Source organism: Macaca mulatta, chromosome 11 (assembly GCF_049350105.2).
Source record: "Macaca mulatta isolate MMU2019108-1 chromosome 11, T2T-MMU8v2.0, whole genome shotgun sequence".
In the NCBI taxonomy this organism is placed as follows: domain Eukaryota; kingdom Metazoa; phylum Chordata; class Mammalia; order Primates; family Cercopithecidae; genus Macaca; species Macaca mulatta.
In genome coordinates, this window is record NC_133416.1 from 62,555,071 (window position 1) to 62,577,189 (window position 22,119).

General features: G+C 34.5%; 2 protein-coding genes across 2 annotated transcripts; both read left to right on the plus strand.

The window, feature by feature from the left end:
- The first annotated feature begins 694 nt into the window (after positions 1 to 694).
- LOC708285 (olfactory receptor 6C65-like) lies at positions 695 to 1,630 on the plus strand. The gene has a single exon (XM_015151909.2). It carries the CDS (start codon positions 695 to 697, stop codon positions 1,628 to 1,630), a length of 936 nt encoding a protein of 311 aa, XP_015007395.2.
- A 2,560-nt stretch (positions 1,631 to 4,190) lies between these two features.
- On the plus strand, positions 4,191 to 15,190 carry LOC100424863 (olfactory receptor 6C65-like). Its single transcript, XM_015151910.3, is given in 6 exon segments — positions 4,191 to 4,738; positions 8,594 to 8,720; positions 8,723 to 8,757; positions 14,440 to 14,570; positions 14,573 to 15,020; positions 15,022 to 15,190. Coding segments are annotated over 6 exon segments (1,458 nt in total).
- Positions 15,191 to 22,119: the final 6,929 nt, after the last annotated feature.

Below are 22,119 nucleotides of genomic sequence, written 5' to 3' on the forward strand. Positions count from 1 at the left end.
TAGTATCTTAATAATAACAAAAAGAATATTTCACATTTTGATGTTTTTTATGTTTCTAGTTTTCGTATACATATGATCAAATTTTTTTTTTCTTTTTGAGATGGAGTCTTGCTGTGTCACCCAGGCTGGAGTGCAGTGGTACAATCTTGGCTCACTGCAACCTCCGTCTCCTGGGTTCAAATGATTCTCCTGCCTCAGCCTCCCAAGTAACTGGGATTACAGGCACCTGCCACCATGCCAGGCTGATTTTTATATTTTTAGTAGAAACAGGGTTTCACCATGTTGGCCAGGCTGGTCTTGAACTCCTGGCCTCAAGTGATCTGCCTGCCTCGGCCTTCCATAGTGCTGAGATTACAGGTGTGAGCCATTGTACCCAGCCAATCAATTTTTTTAAGAGAAAGTAAAACACAGTTGGTAAGCATATTTTTCTTATTTATTAAATCTATCAAGTAACACACTCAATATTAAATGGCTAGTGACCAGCAAGGCAAGTACCAGACATAGATTTGTTTTTGTTATGGTTAACACATATTGTTATAATTCAGTATAACTTGGTTGGCTGATTTTTCTTTTGGTTTATTATAGGCCTTATATGATTTCTAACCCAGCAGATGTGATAAAATGTAACCTTGAACTCACTAAATCATTGTTTCTTGTTTTCCTTTATAGACCTGGTAGCAGTCAACAATAAGCAATGAGAAATTACACATCTGTGAAACAGTTCATTCTTCTGGGATTCACAGATGACCCAAAGCTAAATGTTTTGATTTTTATATTTCTATTTTTTACATATATACTGAGTATAACTGGGAACCTGACAATTATTACCCTCACTTTGATAGATGTGCACCTAAAAACGCCCATGTACTTTTTCCTTAGGAATTTCTCTTTTCTAGAAATCTCATTCACAACAGTTTGTATTCCTAGGCTTCTGGTCAGCATCATAACAGGGGATATGACCATTTCTTATAATTCTTGCATGGCCCAGGTGTTTTTCTTTATACTCCTTGGTTCAACAGAATTTTTCCTTTTGACTGCTATGTCCTATGATCGTTATGTTGCTATCTGTAAGCCACTGCACTACACAACAATAATGAACAGCAGAGTCTGCATCCAGCTTGTAATTAGCTCTTGGCTAGCTGGATTTCTCATTATCTTTCCACCTGTGATCATGGGGCTTCAACTGGATTTCTGTGACTCCAACATCATTGATCACTTTACCTGTGATTCCACTCCTATGCTACTGATCTCCTGCACAGACACAGCCTTTCTAGAGTTCATGGGATTTTTCCTGGCCATATTCACTCTTATGGTAACCTTAACATTAGTGACTCTTTCCTATGTATTCATCCTTAAGACAATTCTGAGACTTCCTTCTGCTGAACAAAGGAAAAAGGCCTTTTCCACTTGTTCTTCACACATGATTGTTGTCTCCGTTTCTTATGGAAGCTGCATTTTCATGTATGTCAAAACGTCAGCAAAAGAAGGAGTGGCTTTGACCAAGGGTGTAGCGGTGCTCAATACCTCTGTTGCCCCAGTGTTAAATCCTTTTATTTACTCCCTAAGGAACCAGCAGGTAAAACAGTCCTTTCAGAACTTGATCAAAAAATGTTTTTCAAATAAATTTTAGTCACAAAGAAATGTATAGCCTGAACTTGAAATGGAAACTTATCTGTAACATAATACTGACATTGTTCTATATCTCCATCCAGTACCATTAATATATTCAACTATTTTTCCTTCAGGATTTTTTCTTCTATCTCATTTTGACCTCACTTGGCTTGATAACCCATTTATATTTACATGCTGTGAACATTTAGGTGTTGTGTTTTCTTGTTTGTTTGTTTGTTTGTTTTTTGAGATGGAGTCTCACGCTGTTGCCCGGGCTGGAGTGCAATGGTGCGAACTCGGCTCACTGCAACCTCTGCCTCTTGGGTTCAAGTGATTCTCCTGCCTCAGCCTTCTGAGTAGCTGGGATTACAGGCACCTGCCACCACGCCCAGCTAATTTTTTGTAGTTTAGTAGAGATATGGTTTCACTATGTTGGCCAAGCTGCAGAATTTAGTTTTAAACAATCATTGAAAGACTTTCCCTTTGATCACCAAGAAAAAAACTTAAAAAAAAAAAATTACCATCAAGCTAATCTGAAAAATTATTTATCCCAGTGCATTAGCACACTGTACCGAAATAAGTTCTTCTGTGAGGTGAAGTCTCCTACCTCTAGTATATTTATATTTCTCCTTTAATCTCATTTGGTTTTTGCATTATAAATGTTTACATATGCTATTTGGTACATTGGCATTCTATGTCCTCAGTGTGAATTCCATTCTTTAATATTATAAAATATCTTGCTCGATGTCTTTTCTTGGCTGAAATGCCAAAAGTACTTCAAAACCGGTTCTGATATTTCTGTTAGGCCCCAGTACTCTTACCACAAAGCACCCTTAATGAACTACACTGATGATAGCCCATTTCTTTCTGTTAATTTACTCATGCTGGGTCAGGAGTTTACCTGCAGCTCCTTTGAAAAGAATCTGGCTTGCCTTTCTCTCTTTTGATTTTACTAGCCCTTTAAACCCCTGTGCTTTCTATCTCCCAAGTGGTTCTTAAAATTTCTAGTATACTAATGACGCTCTCGACTGTATTTATATGGTTGCATTCTTTTTAAAACATTTTGATATTTTTATGGACAATGCAGAGTATGGGATTAAGTATGTTTACACTGTCTGCACCTTGATATAAACTTTTCCTATAAGAGGTTCTTAATGATAGTTATACACTTGTAAGAATAAAAATGTGTTTAGTATTTATCAATTTGCTTTTTTCCTATCTTCTTCCACAAACAATGCATGAACACATGAAATCATTTAATTTACTATCAGATCACTTTTCCTTAATATGTATTCAAATTCCTAGTTCTTAGGTTCTCTTTTCTCCCCTGTTTAAAAAATGAGTTATTCAAACAAGTGTTTGTGGAAACAAGGTTATATGTAATCAAAAGCAGATGAACGAAGACTAACACATTCGATCTGAGAGAGAGTATGAATGTCTAAATGTCTAAAATAGCCATATGATATTTGCATCTGTGTATCTGAGCAAAATGATTTACTACATCTGCTTATACGAAGTGTTTTGTTAAATTGGTAATAAGTTCAGTTAGAATTGATAAGAATACTGGACTCCTTTAGGCATCATAGAGCTAAATATTCCAGCTAATCAAAAATTACATTTTTATTTCTCATTGCTTTACAAAGCTTTTTATTTTTCTGGTAGTTGCTTAGCATATTCTACGCAAATCTGAATTTGCTTTGCATCTATTGATGTGGATATGGCTCAAGCAATGTGATGCTCAATAAAGGCCAGATCCTTCAGTGCATGTGGGCAGAGAGAAAGGATATGCTGTGTAATGTTTAACAACCAGTCCTCCAAAAAATAAAAACCTGACATAATTATAAATTTTAGTGCCAATTCTATATACCAATTGATTTTCATGCAATATTTTATTGACTTTTACCGAACTTGTGTTCATAAGCAATTTATTTTTGCAATTCAACCGCAGTTTGACAAATGGAATTGTATTTCAATCTGCGAACTCTTTTTCTATAAATTTACTGTCATTAAATCTGAGAATTAATGAGTTTTGAATTGTATTAATTTTAAATGTAATTTATTTAATTACTAGTTTTTATAATTTATATTAGCATTATGTATGACTTTTTAAAATAACTGCCTGCCAAAAGTCCTAAAAACTAAATGTAATGGGATCTTTAGGGTGTCACTTTTCTGGCTGGAAACCTCTGTGGCTAGTGGCACCTTTGCCTGAGTTCTTGCCGTGAGTCCAGGAGAATGAGGTAGGCATACAAGTGGAGGGTGAGCAAGATGAAGAGAAGCTTTATTGAGTGATAGAACAGCTCAGAGGAGACCAGCAGGGGGCAGCTCCTCTCTGTAGGCAGGTTGTCTCATCCAGAGTTCAGCTCTCAGCAGAGAGGAGGCCCTGAATTGGGAGGCTCCTCTCTGCCGTCAGGTAGTCTAGTGGTCTCTGCAGCTCTCAGCAGAGTGGGTAGCTCCTCCCTTCAGCTGGTCCTCTAGTCATCTCCAGCTATCAGCAGAGAGGGTAGCTCCTCACTTCAACCAGTCCTCTGGCCACCCTCTCCATCCTCTGCCCCATTCTGGCTGAGCCCGGGGCTTTTATGGACCCCAGAGGAGAGGAAGTACATGCAGATTGGTCCATGGGCAGCCATCAGCAGCAGAAGAGGCACGACAAGTTCCCACTCCAGTCTGCCGTCTACAGGACTGACAGCCCGGTGCCCAGTCTTCAGGCCATCCCTGGCCTGAAGGTGGGGCCTTACAGGGGCACCACCCCCTTCCTCCCAGTAGCCTGTCTGCCTACAGTAGCTATCCATGGCACCCAGACTGCTGGCACCAAGGGGCACCTGCAAGCCAGCACCCAGACGCCCCCACCACCCCTCAGCTTCTCCTCCTGTGCTACTCTGCTCCCAAAGTCCAGAGGGGGCCCAGTCCACTGGGGGCTGGCATGTCAGCAGTGCCCCCAGCATGAGCATACCCGGCCAGACTGTGACAGCGCCTGGGTCAGCCCCAGCACCACTCCGAGATCTGAGCGGGCATTAGGAGCGGGGAGAGGACAGGCAGCAGGAGCAGGCACCTCCGAGCCTGCAAAGGCAAAGAGAGCCTTCCCAGGCCACCCAAGAGTGCGGGGATTGCTGGGCGTGCAGCCCAGGTTTGGACGGCTACAGCCGCGCTGAGGGACCGGGCTCCTGCCTGCTCCGTGGAGCCAGAGTCCCAGGTCTACAACCCTGGTTTAGGCGGGCACCCGGGAAGCTCCTGCCCCAACTCGGAATGGGCGGGGCTGTCACTTGTCCTGGACTCCCGCCGGCTCCACTGAGCGTGCAGCCTGCTGTGGCGCCTCCCTGCTGCAGCTGGCTTGAGGACAGCAGCTGCTGCCATCACAAACACTGTGGCATCATCCTCTATACTCAAAATTCAGAATAGAAAGGGTTATATTAGGTCATCGACTAAAAAGTGTACCCACCCTACACCTCAATTTATTTTTTGTTCACTATGCACATTAAACCAATTTTCCAATCTTTATATCATGCTACTAAATGTACACTTTAAAGTAGTATTTTGATCTGCAAGTAACCATCTTCCTATAATAAATAATATTATAACAACCTCTTTATTAAAGCATACTTACAATGTTTTCTCAAGTTCTTGGCTTTAATCATGGCTAATTAAATATTATATACTTCAAACTTAAAGTAGCTGTTATACTTTAACAATTTTTTCTTCATATGCCATCTGTATTATTTAATTATATACCTTTAATAGTTTTGTTGTAACTTTATTTTACAAACATTAAACATCTTAAAATCTTTAAGAAGTATCTAACATCTTATGACCATTAAATAATCTTAGTTCTGATTTAATTTAAAATACTTATAAGTTTGATGGGGTTCTTGGATTAAATATCAACTAAATATGTCTCAAAATAACTAGTGTAAAAGGGATATTATAAATGTCTTTTTATATCAAAGCAGAGGATAGTGAATTGGCATCTGTGGGAAAATTGTTGACTGGAAATAGGAAGAAGGGATTATGAGATTTAACAAATAATGTAGCCTTCTAACGGTATTCCAGAAGATGTAAAAACTATGCAAGCGGCTAACTTTATCATGACTGCGTTCTATTACCCAAGAGTGAGCTCAATACGTAATAAATATGTTAAAAGTTATCTAATAAATAAGCAGTAATTTTTATTATAATCATATTTTCTACATTTTCAATCAGTGGGAAAACATAAAACCTTAAAGACAATCTTGACATTTGATTCAGTGTAATGAGAACCTTGGCCTAAGTCTAGAACATCACAATGAATTTTTGACATTTTCCTTAAGATTAAAGATAGACCTACTTGTTCACAGCATAGTCTGTGTCATCTAGAGGCTGCCAATATCTAGTACTCCACTATTAAGTTTCTTCTCATTGTAAAGTTATAAGATATTTATGAATCTGTAAATCTTCCTATATCTTCTGCTTTGTTTTTAGGCCACTATTACCTAAGTATTCTATTCTAAAATGTGTGTTAATTCAGACTATTGTTTAGCTCCCAGTGTCTTGAGAACACTAATCTCCTTTTGTTTATTCATTTAATAAATCCTGAGGTAGTAATATTATTATTCAAGCCAGCCATTATTCTGTTCCCTCCATTCAGAGGAATATTAATAGGAACATAAATAGAATATGCTAGCCATTATTGTTTTCTCCATTTAGAGGAATAGTAAAAGGAATATTAATAGAATAAGCAAGCCATTATTCTGTTTCCTCCATTTAGAGGAAACAGAGCTTAAATAATAAGCTTTGCAGGCTATCCTCCATGTAGAGGAAACAGAATAATGGCCAGCTTGAATAATAATATTACCACACCCAAAATATGATCTTGCGTATCAGGCTTGGGGAGATGTTACCTTCACCTCTACTTCAACTATAATTTATTTCATTTTAAATGCCAGGATAATACTTCCTTCAGTAGAAATAGGTAGAGTATCCAATGACTTCAGACCCTTAGAGAAATTTGATTGGATGTGCAGAAATGGGTGCCCTTCTTGTGAACATAGTAGAGGTACTCCTGGGATTTTACCTGTTCACATACCCTTCTTGTGAACATAGTAGAGGTACTGCTGGGATTTTTATTTTCTGTCCATATATTGAATATTTGGTTACAAATGCAAGGAAATGCAAGGAAGAAGAAACAGAACAATACGCAGAGGTTTTTTGAAAAATCCTGAAGCTTTAAGTAAATTTAAAAAGCAACTAGAAATGACATTTTGACTAATCCAGTCATGTTTACCTTAAAAGTATGTATATTCTTAATTGTTATTTCAGGAATATAATTTTTCTGCTTAATAGTATATGCTTATGCTTTATACAAGTAATCTCAATTATGTACAATATTAAGTATTAGTGAGTTTAAACCACACAATTATGACATTTCATAATATCAAAATATATAAATAGCAGGAAAATTTAAAAACCATTACATTCCTATAGTTTTAAGCAACAAGTTTCAAGTTTCTTCTTTATAGCATGGGTTGCAACTCATGGTACTGAATGACATTTTGTGTTCTTGTGGAGATATCCTATACAGTTGTTTGTAATATAATCAATATCAGAAAAAATATAATTATTTTTACACAAGATTCAAAACAATTTGATGCATTTTTAACACAGTAGATATACCTTATGTATTTAGTTTTACACGGTGTGAATTTTACATGTGGTGAAAGTCAGTACCCATAATATAAAGGCAAGAGACTAAAAGAAACTGCAACTCTGGGTTCACAAAGAACATAGATAATAGGAAGGGGCAAATATCTCCCTCTTAGGAATCTTGTAGGTAAAAATCGGTGACAAATATATTCACATAATAAATTATCTAATCCTGAGAAAATATTCCGTTTGAAAGTGCTAAAGTCTCTGAAGAATACCAGAACCAGATGAGACTTTACAAACTCAGAAAAGCTGTCCGGATCCGGATCTTTAAGTATTTTAAAAAATTATGCTAAGTGGCAGCACATTTAAGCTTTTGTGGAAAATAACTAAACTTGAACAAAGAAGTAACATCATAACATCAAGGATGATATCAGAAGAAAAAAAATGAAGGAAAAACAATCTTGCCTCATCTAAAATGTATCTTGAGTATCAAACTAATTTATCACCACTGGAGAAAAGAACACACAGTAATGTGAATTCATGTTATATTGGTCTAGAAATAGGATTAATAAAACACTTGCAGCTTACTAAAATACAGTTAGAATTAAATAAAATACTACTTTACATAACAAACAGTAGCTTTATGATAGGTAGCTGGTAAATAAAAACATATTCAAGAAGAGTACATTTTACAGTCTTACAGGAGATTATCATAGATGATTAACTAAACTAGAATGTCTTCCATTACAACATTAGAATTAGAGTAAAAACCACTTCCAGATTAAATATCTCTGCAAACCATTATTAGGGACAGACTACTCTACCAGATTAAGGAGTGGGCTGACTTTTTTAACTCTAAACTTTTAAATAGGGGAGGTAAAATACATGCTTATTCAAAAGTTTTAAAAAATTAAAACTATCAAGGGAAAGCAAAATAAAATATCAAAAAGTATTGAAATGAATATCGAAGTATTGAAAAATGCTGGCAAATGAACTCTCAGAATGTTATTTGAAAAGTTTCAATCTAAGAGGCTTAATTTTATTTTCAGGAAGTATGTTGAATATTCAGAAGAGAGATATTTGTATTGTAATATATGAGAATGTAATGAAAGAAATATACAAATAATGAATTAATATGTGAGATAATAAATAATAAAGTTGTTAAAAAATATTGTGGGTCTATGTACCACAAAATCATTTTATTGTAAAAGAAAAGATAACAATGATGCTCTTAAAATGCGTGTTTGTGTGTGTGTGTGTGTTTAAGTGTCTTTACTGGTGCTATAGCTTTCTTATTTCTTCATTTATTTTGTAGCTAAAATAAAGCGTAACATAATAAAGAAAGAAAGTAATAAGTAATAAGAAATTGCAAGGCAGTAATAGACTTTATTCTTCTTGGATTGACAAGTGACCCACAGTGGCAGGTTGTGCTTTTCCTATTTCTTGTTACCTACATGCTAAGTGGGACTGGGAATCTGATCTTTATCACTCTCTCACCCTTTCAGATCCCCATCTGCAGACTCCCATGTATTTCTTCCTTCAGAACTTCTCATTCCTGGAAATATCATTCATGTCTGTCTGCAGTCCCAGATTCCTTGTCACCATCGTGACTGGAGACATAACCATTTCTATAATGGTTATGTGTCTCAGCTATTTTTTTCATCTTCTTGGCGGTGACCGAATTTTACCTTCTGGCTGCCATGTCCTTTGACTGCTACATGACTTCTAACGAGTTTTCTATAAATGAAGAGATAAATTATTTATATGTTAGTTTTCCTTTATTGCCAAACCTGTGATACTGCCTTCATCTTTTCATTGTCTCTTTCACAGTTTCAACATCTTCCCCCAACCAAGCAAATGACTTTTGGAGGCCTTTGAGAACTGCAAAAAAATGAGTTCAGGCCTACTACCTATAGTTACTGAGTCCCTCAAAATCAATGTGTCATTAATAAAATTAATTATTGGGACTCAGTAGCTGTGAGTCTGACTAGGTATAAGGTAGGCGGATTTGGTATTGCCACCTTGATTTTCAGCCTGGTCTGATTATCTTGATTAATGTAAATGACTGTAGAAAATCTAATTCCTTGGCAAATAGTTTTCATTATTGTTCAAAGAAGAGGCTGTCTTTAACAATCACGTACTTCTTACCTTTCTGCTTTCATGGAATGACTTACATGTTTTTTCAAATTCTAACAATAGCAACAGAAAACTAAAATTATGATTATTTTGTTTACAAATTCCTTACTATAACACACAATTTACAAAGAAAATGAAAAAATGCAAGCCTTTTTGTAAGACTATAATACATATGTATTATATATGATATATACCTTATATGTACACATATGTATATATGTATTATATGATATATACATTCTATTTACATATGTACATATAAGTATATATCATTATATGTATATGTACACATATGTATATATGTATATAGAATGTATATATCATATATAATTAATAGTTATAGATATCTATAGATAGATATAGACACTAATAGATATCAGGCAAATAACAGAGTTAGGAAAATTCTATCCTCTTAGTCAAAATTTATCTGATGAAGTTCATTATAATCGTTAATAAGTGGAAATAAATGAAAATTAGTATAAATCTTTCCAGAGCAAAACTTTTGCTTGCTAAAATCTGCTATTGAAGCCTTCTGTGGATTTCTCCCCATCCCTGGACAGGCCCTGGTGTGTGACGTTCCCTCCCTGTGTCCATGTGTTCTCATTACAATGCAGTATTTTAAGAACATTTTGTGTTAGCCCTCTTGCATCAGCAAGCCACACCAGGAAAGCAGGTTTCTGTCCCCATGGCTGCCACTTTGCTGGGAAATGGGGGACATTAGGTAAGTAAATGCAACACCACAATGTTTTCTTACCAAAATGTAGCTACCTTTTTCTTCGTTAAGCACTCCTCTTGTTGCTTTGTTTTTTATTAGATTCCAGAGTTCCAAAAAATTAACTTCTCTCAGTTTTGCCAGCTTAATGTCTTCTTCAGTGGAGAGACTGATTATTTAACTTCCCAATCTGTTATTTTCTGTCACCCAAAGCAAAACTTTTTAATTTTCATGATGGCCAATTCAGCCTTTTTTTCTTTTTTGAATTGTTCATGAAGCAGTGACCTTTAAATAATGGACAAAAATACTCTTTCCAAGTGTATGTTTTTCACAGATTTGTTCTGTATGTTTTCTTTAAAGTGAGCTTTTTTAAAAAGAAACAAGAAAATAAATGAGAAGAAAGCAAAACATAACATTTAGTTGAATATTTACACTGAGTGAATACACTGCTCAAAGGTCAGGTATTATGTGGCTAATAACGGTATAAGAATTAGACAGCTTCTCCAGGTAGACTCGGGCTATTCGGTTTCATCTAGTGTTAACCACTGTCTAATAATCTGAGAGTGTTGCTTACCATAATTATGACTTACATACCCATACGTATTTCCTATTATTCAAGGTAACATGTACTGTTTTAGCTTTAATTATCATGGTAGAGCACGGACCTTACGATCTGGCATTCCCACATCGCCATTAAATGAAGCCTAGAATGCATTATGCTAATGACCTAACTAAAGTAAACTATAAAATGCTAAATCTTGGGTCACACATTTTATCTATTCTCTCTAAATCCACAAATGCTAAGCATTTAAGAAATCTGTAACATTTCACTAAGTCACTCAAATAAAAATGCTTGGTTTTCTCCATAGAGAAAATTATTTCTTTATCTTTACTTGTGCTATAGAATCTTCAGATTGGGATTTTGTTTAAGCCCCAGTTGCTGTACATTCCAACCTCCTAATTCATATTTTCTCATAGATATCTACTACAGAGCCAACGTGAATCTCTTTTCAGTTGAAAAAAAATCAGAATGATAATTTTAAAAACCAGTCAAGAGATCATTATTTTGTCAGTCTTTCCCTTTATGTCTTGCAAAGTTTAACATTATATGCAAAATTCTATATTCTTCCAATATTTAATGTCTCCCAAGAGAACCCAATTAAAATGTTGCCAAAATTAATAGCGTTGTGGATACACTAGTTTTTCTGTCTCCAGGGAGGGTCTTATTATATTTCCCTCAAAAACAACCTCCACTCTAACACTGTATCCAAAAACACACAAAATGTGCCTTTCTATTTCTTTTAGAGAAAAAAAAGCTTTTTGGAAAGCTTGTATCACTGAGCAATGTCAGAGAAAATATGAAACAGTTGACATTTAAATGCAAAAAAAATTTTTTCAAAATATGCCAACTGCATTTTCTCATCCTCACCGAGAGTGGCTTTTAGGTTGAGAAACAGATGGTTTACAACAAGGGGGCATCTGGAAAAAATCTTCAAAAATTTAATAATTGAACAGCTGTACAAAAATGAATTAGTTTGATAAAAGGTGTAAAACTGACCCTTTTCTAGCTAAAACATTATGTTTCTCTTATTTAAACCATGACTTGAATCTATCAAGGACTAACATAAGAGAGTGTATTTCTTCTTTTTTCATGTTGTTAATTCATCTTCCTAATCGCAGAACTCTTGACAGCTACTCTTTTTGAAATGTACCATGAAGGCATTTTGTCAATTCTTTTTTTTTTTAGTTTTTATTATCAATGCTTGTATTGTTTTGTCTCTCCAAGTCTTTTTGTTTTTTGGTATGCATTACATTTATTTAAACTTACTGAAATTAACACCATCATCATTACTTCCTTTTCTGAGATCTTAGTTATTTAGCATGGATGTTTTCTTAATCCTGAGGAGTCACATCCTGTGTCTGTTTGCATGTTATCTGGTATACCTGCTCTAATCAAAGATGATGAAAACAATGTCCCAGAACAATCTTAGCAGAGAAATTGAGAAATCGCCTGAGCATCTTTTATCATGTTAACATGTGGCCAGCCAGGTAGCTAGCTGCTTAATCAAGGGCATCACTAGCATCCTAGCCCCTCTGTTTGAAGGAGCTCCTTACATTTTGTACAGGGAATCACAGGGTCCCCACAGCATGATTTTCAACTGGTCACCAGATATCCTTGAAGCATCAAAGATGCCCATTTGAATTTGAAATTTAAAGACAATCCCGTCAAGAGCATGAAAATAACTTTGTGTTGTATGACAGAAAAGTATGTCACAATATTCAACAGCCAAGTACCTATCCAGGAACCTTTGACACCACATTTTGCATCAAATTGTCTATAAAAATGAGACAGATGTCATAAGAGAACAAAACCTCACGGATGTAGTTTAAACTTCAACATAGATCTCCGAGTCTTTTTAAATTCGTCACAGCTTAGTTCAGAAGCATACAAATACCTGCTTAACGAAGGAGTTAGACATCATTTTCTTAGATAAACCTCAGCTGGTATGACTTATTGCAGGGATGCAAGACCCAGGATGCATGACCGCATTTCAATATCATCTTTACCCTTCCTAATACCTCACACTTTGACTTTGTTCATTAAATCAGATTATTCTCATGGTTCACTCCAAATTGGTCAAGATGATTTTATCTATTCCTAGTACTGGTAGCAGCAGATCATGCTGAGCAATTCATGTTTGGGATGTTGATTATGTACTTCACTGAAATTCCTATTTTGTTGGCATAGACCGCTACAGGTACCTATATCAATCAAAATGTACTAATTCAGAATAACTGATGCATGCATGCAGAGTTTGGTCCATAGAACTAAAACAAACACTGCATTGATTGACTATATTTAAAAAGTCCAATTGGGACTTTTATACTGTGATCTTCTTCATTAATAAAGGTCGGCATTGTGTTTATGTCAACTTCAATCAGAAAGGAGCTAAGAGGATCAGTTTTGCCTAAAGCAAGAGGAGATGGAGTTCAATTAATTTCCCATAAATATAGTATTTTCTGTGTTTTTTTGTTTGCTTGTTTTTGCTGTGAAAAGAAATCAAGGCTCATTTTTTTTTTTTTTTTTTTTTTTTTTTTTGAGACGGAGTCTTGCTCTGTCGCCCAAGCTGGAGTGCAATGGCCGGATCTCAGCTCACTGCAAGGTCCGCCTCCCGGGTTCACGCCATTCTCCTGCCTCAGCCTCCCAAGTAGCTGGGACTACAGGCGCCTGCCACCTCGCCCGGCTAGTGTTTTGTATTTTTTTTTAGTAGAGACGGGGTTTCACCAGGTTAGCCAGGATGGTCTCGATCTCCTGACCTTGCGATCCGCCCACCTCGGCCTCCCAAAGTGCTGGGATTACAGGCTTGAGCCACCGCGCCCGGCCAAGGCTCATTTTTTAAATTGAATTACAACTCAAAATATTTTCTTTTCTTTTCTTTTTTTTTTTCTTTAAGACGGCTCTATCACCCAGGCTGGAGTGCAGTGGTGAGATCTCGGCTCACTGTAAACTCTGCCTCCTGGGTTCATGCCATTCTCCTGCCTGAGCCTCCCGAGTAGCTGGGATTACAGGCACACACCACCACGCCTGGCTAATTTTTCTGTGTGTGTGTGTGTGTTTTTTTTTTTCCAGTAGAGACGGGGTTTCACTGTGTTGGTCAGGCTGGTCTCGAACTCCTGACCTCGTGATCCACCCACCTCAGCCTCCCAAAGTGCTGGGATTACAGGCGTGAGCCACCACGCCCAGCCAAAAGTCTGTTTTCTAAAGACAATATTAACATTTGTGTTTTATGGCCTTTAAGTTTTCAAAATTACTATGTATTTTGATAACTTGTTCAATATTCCACAAACAGAACAAAGCAAGCAAAATATTTATTATTTCCTATTTTATAACTATAAAAAACCTTTCTGTACATTAAGTAATCAAAACTATACAGCAGGGAATTATCAAAGATAAAATTTAAATGTTTTTTAAAGTAATAAAACACAAATTAATATTTTCACTACTAAATAAATTCTGACATGAACTTGTATTCTAATGGATATTCTGCCACTTCTTGTTGAATGGGTCTATTAAAGTTCTTGACGCTGAGTAAGAGCAATCCTAGTGTATCTGAAATCAAATCATGTATTGACATTCACTCTTCTTTTTATCTACAGACCTATCAGAATTCAGAACTAAGCCATGCCAAATATGGCATCAATTAGAGAATTCATTCTTCTGGGACTTACAGATGACCCAGAGTTACAAGTTGCAATATTCTTCTTTCTGTTGATCACACACTTATTGAGTGTAAGTGAAAACATGGCCATCATTATGTTTACACTGTCACACTGTCAAATATTCATTTGAAAACTCCCAGGTACTTCTTCCTCAGGAATTTCTCTTTCTTAGAAATTTCATTTACAACAGTCTGCATTCCTAGATTTCTGATCAACATTGCAACAGGAGACACAACCATTTCCTATAATGCTTGCATGGCCCAGTATTTTTTTAAATTCTTCTGGGATCAACAGAATTTTTTCTTCTGGCTGTCATGTCTTATGATTGCTATGTGGCTATCTGCAAACCTCTACATTACACAACCATCATGAGTAACAAAGTCTGTAATTGGCTCGTAATCAGCTGCTGGCTGGCTGGTTTTCTCATTATTTTTCCCTCAGTAATTATGGGCCTCCAACTGGATTTTTGTGACTCCAACACTATTGACCATTTCATCTGTGACTCTTCCCCTATGCTGCTGATTGCTTGCACAGACACACAGTTTCTAGAGCTTCTGGCATTTTGGTTAGCAGTATTCACACTCATTGTAACTTTGGCCTTGGTGTTTCTCTCCTACACACTCATCCTTAAAACAATTTTGAAGATCCCCTCTGCCCAGCAAAGGAAAAAGGTTTTTTCAACTTGTTCCTCCCATTCGATTGTGGTTTCTATTTCTTATGGGCATTTTTATGTATGTAAAAACGTCTGCAAAAGAAGGTGTGGTTTTGAGCAAAGGTGTAGCAGTACTTAATACCTCTATTGCTCCCATGCTGAATCCCTTTATTTACACCTTAAGAAACCAGCGGGTAAAACAGGCCCTTAGGGAATTCACCAAAAAAAATTATCATTGAACAAGCAACAATCATAACTAAATCTGTGGCTGAAACCACAAATAAACCAATAAAAACACAGATCATCTTTCTACATAATAGATATATGCAAAGGAACACGCATACAAAGATTCACATCATTGTAGAGCTTACCTCTAGTGATAAAACACACATATGAAACAATCAATATAATAGAAATTTAAGGGACAAATGCTATTTTTAAAAAGTAGAAGAAATGTAGTATAGAAAGTAATATGGTGGGTAGAATTCAAATTAAATAGCTTGGTCAAAGATTTCATGGTCATCTTAAAGCTTCTTTTATTTTTTTTCCTATATTCAAGCACATTTTTCTGTATTCTTAATTTTTTCCTTTTTTTCTGTAATTTTTCCACCTTATATCTATTTTATATATATCAAGCATATCAAGATTGTGAGGTGTGACTATTAAGTAAATATTGGTCTTTGCTTTAAAAAGATATATAGCAAGCTCTAAATAGCCTATTCCAATCCTACCTGAAAATAAATCATTTTATAAAAAATTAGCAGCAACCCACAATTAATGAATGGATTAGCATCTAATTTCAACATTGAGAAAACTGTGCTTTGTAGTCACTTATTCTATTGAACCCTATATTCAGAATCTGTACATGGAAAAACAGCTGAGAAACAATAATCTTCTGTGAAAATGGGCTATTTCAAGCTATCCAAGTTTCGCCAACTCTGCTTCATCAGGAATATTTATCTGTGTCTTTCCAGATTACACATGTTCTGTTAAGCAAAAAAGGAAGTGTGAGAGACTGGAGTTGTTGGGGAGAATAATCTCCAATAAAGTGCTGCAAGCAGAGATATTAGAAATGACTGCTTTTACACTAAATGCAGTGACTTTCCATTTTGTGATATATTATCATAATATCAAATTCACCATCAAATAGATGAAGGTAGGAGGTCATAAAAATGCAATCCATGAAGTCACTGAAAATTAATGCAAGTTTGATACACACCTCTTTAGCATGCACATAATGATCAGAGAACATAATTTTATTGATAACCAAATAAATAAGAACAGTTCAAAGACAAATCATACACCTATGCAGTTTCCAAATAGTCACCATAAATAGTGCACACAATTTAATTCATAGGAATAAAAATATTTTAAATAAATATGAAATTCAGAGCCTTGAAAATTAAAAATTTAATTTGAGGAAAATCAAATACATACATATTTAATTTTATAAATTAATATAAAATAGTAAGATTGATACATAAACTAATTACTTATAAATTCTAATCTTATATAAGATCTGAGACTAGACCTTAAAATTTGTGTTATAATATTCTTAATACTAATAAAGCCATAAAATTGTGTAATTATGTGATACTAAGGTAATAATTATACTATGTGCAATTACATAAAAACATTACTTTTAAGGAAAAGTGTTAACTAGGAAATATATATAAAGCAGCAAATAAACTGAATATGCATTTTAACTATGAAAGAAATTACTAAAAGATACAAAATTCTAAGAGCTATGCCTCTGAAACATTTCCAAGATTTTAATATTATTTTATTCTAAATTTTAGAAGCCTAAAATATTCATTTAAAGTATATATTCTTGTAAATAGTTGTAGACTATAAAATGGTTGAAAAAAAGATTCACTTAGTAATATACAAAATATCCATAACATATATGCATGTTCCCTGTATAAAATACTGCTATAATGGATCAATACTATAAAAAAGATACTAGTATAAGATAAGAAACATAAGGAAACCTGATTAGGAAAATTTGGGATAGAATGTATCACTTTATCTTTTAAATAGGCCCAATGAAAAAAAAATTTATCAGATCTTAAATTATACTACTATTTACCCATAAACCATCAACAAAATTTTTTAAATCTCTTAGTTGATACAGATATGAAAATAATTATGTTAAAGCCATAAGGAAAACACATAGTAAATGAGCAATTTTTACTCATTTATTGTTTTTTACTCAAGATTATTGTTTCTTAGCTGTTTTAAACTTTTACTCAAAGGTGAAACTAGTATCATTTGTATTCACGAAAACAATATAATAATGCACACCCCCCACTTTGTATTATAGAGATGTTTGTCCTAGATGCATTTAACCAATGCTAAAACATACAAAGCAGAAGCAAAATTCATAATATTCAAAATGGGAAGACAGATATAACATTTTTTCAGATTTTTTTTACAAATTTTCCCAGAAAAGTTTTAAAATTACTAGAAACTAATCAGAAAAATTTGAAGAAGTAAAAAATAAATGGAAAGATATCATGTGTTCATGGTTTCAAAAAATTAATATTGTTAAAATGTCTATACTATGCAAGTGAATGACAAATTCATTATAATCCCTATCAAAATTCTAATGGCATTTCCATAGAAATAGAAAAAAAAATCCTATAATTAATAAAGAACCACAAAAAACCCCAAATAGCTAAACCAACCATGAGAAAGAAAAAACAAAGCTGGAGGCACCACACTTTATGATTTCAAACTATATCACACAGTCATAACAATCAAAACAGTATGGCACTGGAATATAAAACAGACACATAGAACAATGTGACAAATTAGAAAGCCCAGAAAATAAATCACATTTAATAAAGTTCCAAGAATAAAAATATGGAAAGGATAGTCTCTTTGATAAATGGTATTGGGGAAATGGAATATCCACATGCAAAAGAGTGAAATTGGACCCTTACCTCATACTATATACAAAACTTAATCCAAAATGGATTAAAGACTTAAATGCAGTACCTAAAATCATAAAACTCCTAGAAGAAAACATAGGGACAAAGTTTCTTGACATTAGTCTTTGCAATGATTTTTTGGATATGACACCCAAAGCTCAGGCAACAAAAACAAAATTAAACAAGTGGGACTACACCAAACTAAAAAGTTTCTGTAGTAGAATGAAACAATCAACAAAATAAAAAGAAAACCTATGAGCTGGGAAAAAAAAAACAATTCTGTTAAAAGGTTAACAATCCAAAATATTTAAGTAACAAATATAACTCAATAGAAAAAAAAACCAATTTTAAAAAAGGGCAAAAAACCTAAATAAACATCTTTTTTCCAGAGAAGACATACAAATGGTCAAAAGGCATATGAAAACATTCTCAACGTCACTAATCATCAGGGAAATGCAAATAAAAATCACAATAAAATATCACCTCACACCTGTTAGAGTGGGTATCCTCAAAAAGATAAGACATTAAGTGTTGAGTAAGGGGCTAGAGAAAAGGGAACAGCCATATGTAAATTGGTACAGTCACATGGAAAACAGTTTGTAGGTTTCTCAAAATATTAAAAATAGAATTACCACACAGTTCATCAATCCCATTTATGAGTATATATTCATAGGAAATGAAATCAGCATTGAAGAGATATCTATATGCCCATATTCATTGCAGCATTGTTCACCAAGGCAAGATATGAAGATAATAATCTAAGTGATAAGTGACAGATGAATAGATAAAGAAAATGTAATATATATATGCATACATATACGTTTACACACACAACACACACACATGCATAAAGGAATATTATTCAGTCGTAAAGAAGAAATCCCTGCCATTCGTGAAAGCATGGATGAAATTATGTTCACAATGCTTTGTCTGAATTCAATAGGTCATGAAATGATGTGTTTTCATTTTTATTTGTGATTTCTCCTTTGACCCGTTGGTTGTTTAAGAGTATGCTGTTTAATTTCTATATATTTGCAAATTTTTCAGTTTTTTTCCTCATATGGATTTCAAGTATTATTCCATAGTGATTAGAAAAGATGTTTTGCACAAGTTTGATATTTTCATACTTACTAATGCTGGTGTCATAAAATGGATTAGGAGTTGTCGCTTCTTTTTCTTCCTTTTTTTGGAAAAGTATGAGAAGGATTGGTTTTAATTCCTTAAAAGTTGCCAGAATTCACAGGTGAAGCCAGCAGGTCTTTGATTCTTTTTTGCTGGGAGGTTTTCAATTACAGAGTCAATCTCCTTACTAGTTACAGGTCTGTTCAGATTTTCTATTTCTTCATTGATTCAGTCTTGGTGGCTTGTATCTTTCTAGGAACTTGTCCATTCATCCAGGTTATTTAATTTGTTTGCACCTACAAATTTATATCTTAGCATTGCTTACACTATATTCATAAGCTTTGATATGTTATTGGTTTTTGTTGGTTTTTTGTTGTTTGTTTGTTTGTTTTGAGATGGAGTCTCACTCTGTCACCCAGGTTGGAGTGCGGTGGCACAGTCTCGGCTCACTGCAACCTCCACCTCCTGGGTTCAAGCGATTCTCCTGCCTCAGCCTCCCTCGTAGCTGGGACTACAGGTGTGCATTACCATGCCTGGTGAATTTTTGTATTTTTAGCAGAGACAGCGTTTTGTCATTTTGGCCAGGTTTGTCACAAACTCCTGACCTCAGGTTAGTTGCCCACCTCAGCCTCCCAAAGTGATATGTTATGTTTTTATACTCATTTTCTCAAAATATTTTCTAATTTCCCTGTGGTTCTTTTTTTGGACTCTTGGTCATTTAAAAATGTGTTGCTTAGTTTCTGTATATTTGTGCAGAAATTTTTTTAGTCATCACTCTGTTACTGATTTTTAATTTTATGTCATTATGGGAAAGCTGAATTATATATGTATACTTCTTGGGAAAAAAAAAAAAAACTACTGAGACTATTTCGTGGCCTTACCTGTGTTCTATCCTGTAGAATATCCTGTGAACTTGAGAAGAATATGTATTCTGATGTTGTTGGGTCAAATATTCTGTATATCTCTGTTCAGTCTAGCTTATTATTTTATTGTTCAAGTCCTCTCTTTCCTTATCTTCTCTCTAGTTGTTATATCCATTATTGAAAGTGGAGAATTGATGTCTACAACTATTATTTTTTGAACTGTGTGTTCTCCCTCTCAATTTTGTAAATCTTTGCTTCATATATATTGAATGCATTATTAAGTGAGTAAATGTTTGTAATTTTTCAATCTTCTTCGAGATGAAAACTTTTACTAATATATAATGCACTTTATCTCTTCTAATATCATTACATTTAAACAGTATTTCATCTAATATTACAGGTAATCCAGTCCCTTTTGGTTACTATTTGAATGGAACATCTTTTCCATACATTCACTTTCAACATATTCATGTCATTGAATCTAAAGAGAGTCTCAGGAAGACAGCACATAGTTGGATCTTTTAAAATCCTTTCTGCAATTATTTCTTTTGATTGGAGAGTTTAATCAGTTTGGAATTTAAAGAAATTATTATAAGAGACATGCTTCTGCTTCTTGCTATTTTGCCATTTGGTGTTTATATCGCCTATAGTTGGCCCTTCATTTCCACCATCACTGTCTTTTTTTGTGCTTAGTTGATTTTTTGTAATGACATATTTTCACATTTTATTCCCTTCTGTGTATATTATATAGACATTTTCTTGGTGTTCATCATAGGAATTATATTTAACACCCTAAAATTACTAGAACCAAATTTAAATTTATTCACATTTAACTTTAATGCCATAAAAGAGTCTGTTTCTATAAATCTCCCTTTCCCCTTTTGGTAATTGATATCACAGATTTCATTGCTGTGCATTGTGTGCCAAATATCATAGAACAATAGTAGTTTTACGCATTTTATTTTAGTTCTTTTATAATTAAAATTGGAGTTATAAAACAAATTTAAATAATAGTAACTTTTATAGTTGTCCGTGTAGTTACCTTTATCAGAGATCTTTATTTCTTCATATGGAGTGCTGTTACTGTCCAGTGTCCTTTCATTTCTACCTGAAGAACTTACTGTAATATTTATTAAAGGTAAGTTCTAGTAGTAACGACCTTCCCTAGCTTTTATCTGGGAAAAATCTTAATGTCTCCCTAATTTTTGAAGAACAGTTGAGCCAGATATAGGATTTATAATTGCCAATACTTTTTTTCCTTTCAACACTTTGAACATAGTCATGTGTGACTTAATGATGAGGATAGATTCTGGGAAATGTGACATTAGGTTATTTTGCCATTGTGCAAACATTATCAAGTATTTTTACACAAACTTAGATGATATAGCCTACTACATACCTAGGCTATCTATATGATATAGCCTATTGTTCCTAGGCTACAAACCTGTACAGTATGTTACTGTGCTGAACAGTATGTTACTGTACCATGGGCAGTCATAACACAATGGTGTTTGTATATTTAAACATCTAAAAGGTAGAGCATTGTGCTACAACATTGCTACAATGTTCGCTAGGCAATAGGAATGTCTCAGCTCCATTCTAATCTTATGGGACAATCGTCATTTATGCAGTCTGCCATTTATCAAAATGTTATATGGTGTATGACTGTACATCAACCTACTCCCTATTGCCTTCATGGGTTCTAATAAGAAATGGAGTGGTAGTCTAATTGAGGGTACCTTGTATGTGATGAGACATTTATCTCTTGCTGGTCTCAAGATTTTCTCATTTTTGGCTTTCAATTGTTTTATTAAAAACATGTCTTGATGTGGGTCTCTTAGAGATTATCCAACTTAGAGTTTATATAGCTTCTTGGATTTGTAGGTTCATGACTTAACCTTGGGAAATTTCTAGTCATTATTTTTTTTAATGTTATTTCTTCCCCATCTTTTCCCAGCTCTCCATGTGGGATAAACACAATGCTCCTGTTGACCTGCTTGATTGTGCCTCACAGATTCTTTAGTATCTGTTCACTGACTTCACTCTTTTCCTCGTACTTCCTAATTTCAATTGTTCTACTTTTAGGTTCTCTGATTCGTTTGTCTGCTTGCACAAATTTGCTTTTGATTCCGTCCAAGTTGTTTGTATTTCTGTTGTAATTTATGGCTCCAGAATTTTGATTTGGTTTCTTTTACAATTTCAATTTCTTTGGTTATGTATTTTATTTTGTTCACGTATTGTTTTCTTGTC

Excerpts from the sequence above, each read along its gene's own strand:
- LOC708285 (XM_015151909.2), top strand. The coding sequence starts at position 695 with ATGAGAAATTACACATCTGTGAAACAGTTCATTCTTCTGGGATTCACA.